The sequence below is a fragment of the Orycteropus afer genome, unplaced genomic scaffold (genome assembly GCF_000298275.1).
Source record: "Orycteropus afer afer isolate SDZICR_OR568_19922 unplaced genomic scaffold, OryAfe1.0 scaffold00275, whole genome shotgun sequence".
NCBI classification, from domain to species: Eukaryota; Metazoa; Chordata; class Mammalia; order Tubulidentata; family Orycteropodidae; genus Orycteropus; species Orycteropus afer.
In genome coordinates, this window is record NW_006921862.1 from 3,210,886 (window position 1) to 3,218,668 (window position 7,783).

The window sequence follows — 7,783 nt, forward strand, 5'->3', positions numbered from 1 at the left end:
ATATCCTCCCACAGTGCATCTGGTTTTTGGTCATTGGTGGTCAATGCATCAAATCTATTCTTCAGATGATCTCTAACTTCAGTGGGAACATATTCAAGGTCATATTTTGGCTCTCTTGGACTTGTTTTAATTGTTCTCGGCTTCAATTTGACATGCATATGAGTGATAGATGGCCTATTATTGGCTGAAGATACTGAGCTTCTCCATCACCTCTTTCCACAGATGTAATCGATCTGATTCATGTGTATTCCATCTGGTGAGGGCTCCATGTATAGCTTCTGTTTAGGTTGTTGAAAAAAGGGTATTTGCAAGGAATAAATCATTGGTCTTGCAAAATTCTATCATCCAATCTCCAGAGTCATTTCTATCATCAAAGTCATGTTTTCCAACTACTAATAATTCTTCTTTGTTTCCAACTTTTGCATTCCAATCACCAGTAATAATCAATTAATATTGATAGCATGTTTGCTCCATTTCAGACTGCAGAAGTTAGTAAAAATCTTCTATTTCTTCATCTTTGGATAATAGTAGCAATGACTGGTTTTCCTTGTAGGCATATGGATATTATCCTATCCCTGACATCACTGTTCTTCAGGATAGAACTTGAAATATTCTTCTTGGTGATGAATGCCACACCATTCCTCTTCAATTTGTCATTCCCAGCTTAGTAGACCATATGATTGTCTGATTCAAAATGGCCAATATCAGTCCATTTCAGCTCACTAATGCCAATGATATTGATCTTTATGAATTCCATTTCATTTTTTGATAACTTCCAATTTTTCTAGATTCGTATTTCATATATTCCACGTTCTGATTATTAATGTATATTTGCAGCTGTTTATTCTGCATTGTGTCCTGTCAGCCAATGGACATCTCAAAAGCTTTACTCCATCAATGTCATTAAAGTCAACTCTACTTTGAGAAGGCAGTTCTTCCTCAATTGTATTTTGAGTGCCTTCCAACCCAGCGGGCTCATCTTTGGGTACTGTATCAGACAATGTTTCAGGGCTATTCATCAAATTTTCCAGTGATATTTCAGGTAGTGTTTCATTGCTATTCATCAGGTCCTCACTGACAAACTTCTTCAGAAGTGATTCACCCCATCCTTCTCTCCTCTCTGTCTCAGTCTGGAAGCCCCACTGAAACCTGTCCATTATGGGTGGTATTTGAAATAGCAATGGCATAGCCTCCAGACTCACAGCACACAAGCTACCACAGTATGACAAGCTGACAGATGAGTCATGGTCCACATTATGTAGAATATGTAAAACTACAATTAGATTTATATCGATTCAGCTTGGGTCTTGCTATCAAATGAGTTGGTGCCAAACTTAAGGAAAGAAAACTGGGTGTTCAGGGTTTTTTATATTTTGAAATTGTGGATAAGGAAATGTGGACCTATACTTCAATATAATATTTGTCATTGAGAATTTAAAAAGCAAGGCAATATTTTAACACAAAGTTACTAAAATTGCATAAGGTATAGTCTTAGAAGGTAAGACTCTGGAGGCTGGGAAGAAGATTTTGATGAAAGAAGGTCTTTCTGGTAACCTTTAAATCATAACCTATAGGTTACTACCTGCTCTATTTATTTATTTATGGTAACAGATCACTCAGTTTATACTCCTGTTTCCAATTGTTCCCTGTAAATGATCTATGAAGGGTGAGGAATAAAATAAGCTAAAATTTCATTATGCCCAAACTAGTAAAATGCTGAAAATGTATTTTTCTTACTGTAGGTGAGAAACTCCACACTTTTCCTCATCCAGACTATGTGTGAAAAGAGCTATATTGAAGCCCGGGAAGGATGGCCCCTGATTGATTATATCTTCTCCCAGTATGCAATATCCAACAAGAATCTGGTATGAAAATGGTACAGTTTTGAGCATTTTACTTAAACACTTGCAGCAGACTCACTCAACTGCTTAATAAAAAAAAATGAAATAGGTGGGGTTCAATCTAATAATTGATTTAGAAATTATATGTCAACTTTATCACTTTTACTGATGAATAATTTTTCAGCCTCTAGTTTTCTCAGTTCCTGTTCACTGATATAACTTCTTAATTACACTGAATGCAATCAGAACTATTGGCCATTGAGTCTGTACCAAACTCATGGTCACTCAATGTGTGTCAGTAGAACTGTGCTTCATAATGTTTTCAATGACTGCTTTTTTGAAGTAGATCACCACACTTTTCTTCTGAGGAATGTATGAGTGGACTCAAACCTCAGCTGATAATGTTGGCACCACCCAGTGTCTCTATAATAAACACAAAACCCAAACCCACTGCCATTGAGTTGATTCCAACTTATAGCATACTCCATTGGGTTTCCAAGTTGGTTAATCTTTATGGAAGTAGATTGCCTCATCTTCCTTCCACAGAGGGACTGGTGGGTTTGAACCACCAACCTTCTGGTTAGCAGTCAAATGCCTTAGGCACTGTGCCACCAGAGCTTCTTATAATAAACACATGGTAGATTGGAATATAGTTTTTCCTAAGGGTGAGACAACTTGACCTCCAAAGGCTGGGGGGAGGGGTAGTTGTAGAAGCATGGAGGGAATGTATTGTAGGAGATAAAAACAACAGACACTGAAAAACAAGTGCTTAAGAGCTCAGTGATCTTAGCAACTTCATCACAACTAAAATTACTTCCCAAATTAATTTCTTTGAACCTAACAAGGCATTATGCTTCTCCAGCCTTCTGCAGAGTATCTCCTGGAATAAGCATCCTTCCCAGGAGAAGGTCACACTGTGAGCCCCTCCCAGTCTCTCAGACACACCCCCAACTCTCATTAATAAATATTTATTAGGTAAAGGAGCTCTGGTGATGTAGTGAATAAGGCATTTGTCTGCTAACCGGAAAGTCAGTGGTTCAAATCCACCAGCTGCTCTGCAGAAGGAAGATGGGGCAATCTACCTCTGTAAAGATGTACTGCCTTAGACACCCAACAGGAGTTGAGTCAGAATGGACTCAATGGCAGTGAGTTTGGTTTTTGAGTTTAATTGAAATAGTGCCTGGTCTATTGTAACAGCTCAAAATAAGTCAATGAATGAATTAAAATAAAATTACTCTCAATTCCACTAGGAGGCAATGTCTTTGAAAATTTTTGCCCCAGAGAAAATTGCATAGGCCTGAGAAGAGTGAGGGGAAGGATTAACTGCTGTTCCAGGACCCTCATAGGTTTTATTATTCTATTTTAGCCAGATATGTATTTCCTAACTCAATCCTTCAAAACCCACTGCCGTCGAGTCAGATCCAACTCATGGTGACCTCTCCTTGGGTTTCCAAGGCAGTGTCTCTATGGAAGTAGATTGCCCAACCTTCCTTCTGAGGAGTGCCTGGTGGGTTTGAACCACCAGCCTTCTGGTTAGCATTCAAATGCCTTCGGCACAACACACCATTCCTTCAAGAGACACTTTAAAAGAGGGAGGAGCTCTGGTAGCATAGTGGCTAAGACACTTGACTGCTAACCAGAAGGCTGGTGGTTCAAACCCACCAGCCACTCCTCAGAAGGAAGGTTGGGCAATCCTACTTCCGTAGTGATAGTGCCTCGGAAACCCAAGGAGGGGTCGCTATGAGTCAGGGCTGACTCGACGGCACATAACAACACAACAACAGATGCTGAGGACCAAAATCATTCAGTTCCATGAGCCCCTTAAGTTGAATGTCTACATCCTCCACTCCAGAATCTGAGAGCACATCCAAGTAAGGTTTAAGGGGAAAAACATTAAATATTGTTAGCAAGTGATGTGTTTCATGTTTCTTAAAGGAGAAATTGATGAAATCCAACTCCCCTGAGGACGAAAAGGGAGAGAAATCTGTCCTAGAAACAAGCCTTGAGGTCTTAAAAAACCTTGATCCATTGGTCATTGGAATGCCACAGGTAACAACATTTTGTCACCATTCTCAATTGGCTTAGGGATGTACTAAAAGCAGAGATATGACATATGAGGTCAGATGCAACTCATAGGAACTGGAGTTGATGTGAGAGTAGGAACAAAAGCATGGAAGGGCATTAGAGATATTATGATGACCAAAGGACTGGGCTTCATGATTAAATATAGATCACAGAAAGAAAAAAAAGAAAAGAAAAGGAAACAGTCCAAGATGACACTAAGGTTTTCATTGTTGTTGTTGTCATTGTTAAATGCCATCGAGTCGGACCCGACTCGTAGTGACACTTCCTTGGGTTTCCAAGGCAATATCACTACGGAAGTAGATTGCCTAACCTTCCTTCCAAGCAGTGGCTGGTGAGTTTGAACCACCAGCCTTCTGGTTAGCAGTCAAGTGCCTTAGGCACTATGCTACCAGAGCTCCAAGGTTTCCATTATGACAAGGTGATTTTTCAAAAGACATGAAACATACTAACGAGACTATCGATGTTCCAGATATCCAGAGCAGGAATACCAGAGCCTGAAGCAGAAAGTAATAGCAACCTCTTCCCTATGTTCTCCCAGTGGTTCTCACCTGGGACAATCTCCTTCCCCTTTGGAGTGTTTGGAAATATGTGTGGCATTTTAGGTCATCGTATTGACAAGGGGTTTACCAGCAGTTGGTGAGTGAAGTCCAGGAATACTACATACCCTGCAGTGTCTGGAACAGTCCCTCACAATGAAGAATTGTTCTGTGCAAAATTCTAACAACAATCTCATGAGAAACACTCAGCAACTCTCACTACAACAACCCTGAAAATGGATGTGCTGTACAGATATTTTATTTAAAGACTTCATTTGACTTGGCCTTAATAGCAAAATTACAATGACTAAAAGAAAAGTTTCTAAATCAGAGAAAACCACACAGTAAAGACCAAGGAGAAGTAATGGAAAAAGAATAAACAATCCTTGCATTGTGCCCTATGTTTTCTGCAGGTGCTATGGCCAAGAATCTTGACTTTTGTGGTGCCAGCGGAATACACAGGAACTCTGGCATACCTATTTAACATTGTCAGAATCCTCATTATGGCAGAAGAGAGGAAGAAAGTTAATGACAAGGAGTCAACAGCACTTGTCATCTCCACTGGAGCTGGTTTGTATAATCAAAAACAAAGCAAAACTTTTCTCTAATGAGAGACTTGTTCCCTATAGTGCTTTGACCTGATCTCCAAACCCAATTTGAATTTTTCAGCCCCCACAGTAATAATGAAAATTGTCTTCTCTTTCTAGTGAAACTTCCTTCATCACAGCAGCTACTGGCCAGGCTCCTGGTAAGTGAGTTACAAATAAAAAATGTGGGGTAAATTTAAGCTGATAGAAATAATTAAGCTGTAAAACAAATATTAATAAAAATCATATACATACTCCAAACTAAAATGGCATGACACTCTTGAAGGTTTATTGTTGACAAGATTATCTTCCCACTCTGAAATACCTGTTGAACTTTATAAATTTTAACTCTGAATTTTCCTTTTCTCCCTTTGGCCACATCTGTATCTGTGTACTCAAGCACTATTTCCAGATACTTTTATTTAACTATTAGTTATCTTTGAGAATCAGTAGCTTCCATTTAATTTTGGTTGGTGTCTGTCATACATTTTTTCACCTTTATACTGAAGGGGAATAAAAAGGGAGGATGTGTTGTCTGTATATTAGCTTTGCTCTACAATAAGTCGAAATCTACTGTATTGATTTGTTAGACGATTATCCAATGTGGGACTCAGGAGAATCCTGAACAATGGTAAAATAAGCAGGTAGGTAGGCCTTCTAAATACCCTTGAACTGATCAGCATTTTCCATCCCATCCTTCAGGTAATATCTATGCTCGCCAGTTTAGGAAAATTGCTTGGAGCTGGTGCAATAGGACTTCTGAAGATATTGCCTGAGATCATTCACCCAAAATTGGTAGACCTCTGGAAAACACACCTACCTGAGCTCCTGCAGCCTCTGGAAGGTACAAGGGAGTGAGGTCAGGTCTTTATCCAAGGAAGTAAGGAAAAAAGGAAATGAGACCAGTTCTCTGTCTAAAGCCATTATTGTTCATTGTAGACTGTAAAACAATGAACTTGATATGCAAGGTAGACAGCTGTATTTTTTTCATGACTCTTTATATCCTATTTCTCTGCCAAATACTTGAACTGCAACAGGACCTAGTGAGTAACATCCTTAGCAGAAACTCATTTTTGTTTTTTTCTTTCTTTCTTTTGGTACTTTCCTAGAATGTTGTTATTACTCATTAATATTCAAAACCTTAGAGTAAGGTCATTTCAGCACTTATTTTTGAAATTAGCAAAATGGCCTCAATTGTCACAGGTTGAGGACCTTCTGCCCACCTAATTAGCCTTTCAAAGTTGCCAGCATAGGAAATTTCATAGACATGACCATTTTATATAAGGAAGGAGTCTGAAATGGAATCCCAACATCCACAATGTCCTGGCAAGGAAGAATTTGAGTCTTGAACTTTTTTGTAGTGATTGCACCAATTTCTATTTCTAGGACAGAACGCTAGTATCGCACTATGGGAAACGATGCTGCTTCAGGTAAGGTGCCTTCTAGACTAATCGGTGATGGTGGAGTGATGGAATCAACTAAAGTTATTCATCTTCACAAAAAAGAACTAAATTGCAAAAGACTGTAAACATTTCCTTTTCTTGAGAAAACTATTAGAATGTTAGAAATGATTATTTAAGGATTGTTGTTGTTGTTATGTGCCATTGAGTTGTATCCGACTCATAGTGACCCCTTCTTGGGTTTCTGAGGCAGTATCACTACGGAAGTAGATTGCCCCATCTTCCTTCTGAGTGGCTGGTGGGTTTGAACTGCCAGCCTTCTGGTTAGCAGTCAAGTGCCTTAGGCACTATGCTACCAGAGCTCCCTGTTTAAGGATTATGCTCTTTAAATCATAACTTGAGCAACAACCTTGAATCTTCACACTTTAATGAGTTTTAAGATACTTTTGAAGATTTCACTTACTAATATTTTTATCTGTGCCTTTCTTAAGTCTCTAATTGTCAGGTTTTGTTCCTCTCCTTGCAATTGTATTCTTTTACTAATCATATAAAGAAACACAGATAATACAAATCCCACTTCTATGCTCCTAAATATGATTTGTTTTATTCCTAGGTCAGCTTCTCACTGTCTTTTTCCCAATATCTAAAAACCAAAGTGCTACACCGTGCTCCTTTTCCAGAAAAAAATCTCCCTCTGTCACCGATAAACATTAGGACCTTTACAACTAAACAGTGCCACAGACAATACAGAACCCCAGAAATGGCCAATTGCAGACCAGAACTGGACATTGGCTTTACAAAGATTTCAGGGACCTATAAAGAAGACAGGAAACTCACGAGCAGGGAGCTTTTAATATTCTGGAACTTCAGGTCATAGACCACATACATTTGAATACCTGTGGTTTCTTAAATATATCCATTTTCAATAACTTCTCAATAGTACCTCCACTTCCTATCTCAGCCCCTTCCAGAATCAGGATCTCTGACGGTGATACTCAAGAACTAACATGTCTAAATGGCTCCCACAAGTAATTCTTATGCAGGATCAAACTTGCAAACCACTACTCTAGTCTCCTGATCCTCAATTCTAGGAACCACTTCCTCTTCTATATATTCTGTATACTTGCCTCTTCTATGCCCCTCTCCACACCTTCAAATTCTCACCTTGTTTTCTTCTACTGCCATTTTAAAATAGCTGTTTTCACCAGGAAAGAAGGTTATTTCCCTAACAGGAAACTTTAAGAATAGTTTTTGGCCTCTTCCAACCTTGGAGATACCTCTAAAATTATTTTCCATCATTATATGCAAGTACCTTCTTCTCTTAAACCGCTAAG

General features: G+C 38.9%; 1 protein-coding gene across 1 annotated transcript in view; it reads left to right on the forward strand.

Moving 5' to 3' along the window:
* Window positions 1-7,783, forward strand: part of MROH2B (maestro heat like repeat family member 2B) — a 137,672-nt gene that overhangs the window by 73,943 nt on the left and 55,946 nt on the right. Inside the window, exons 7-12 of the mRNA XM_007950534.1 lie at window positions 1,743-1,865; window positions 3,777-3,890; window positions 4,876-5,032; window positions 5,170-5,210; window positions 5,752-5,893; window positions 6,436-6,479. Coding sequence (XP_007948725.1) covers window positions 1,743-1,865; window positions 3,777-3,890; window positions 4,876-5,032; window positions 5,170-5,210; window positions 5,752-5,893; window positions 6,436-6,479 — 621 coding nt within the window. The remainder of the gene's footprint in view (window positions 1-1,742; window positions 1,866-3,776; window positions 3,891-4,875; window positions 5,033-5,169; window positions 5,211-5,751; window positions 5,894-6,435; window positions 6,480-7,783) is intronic.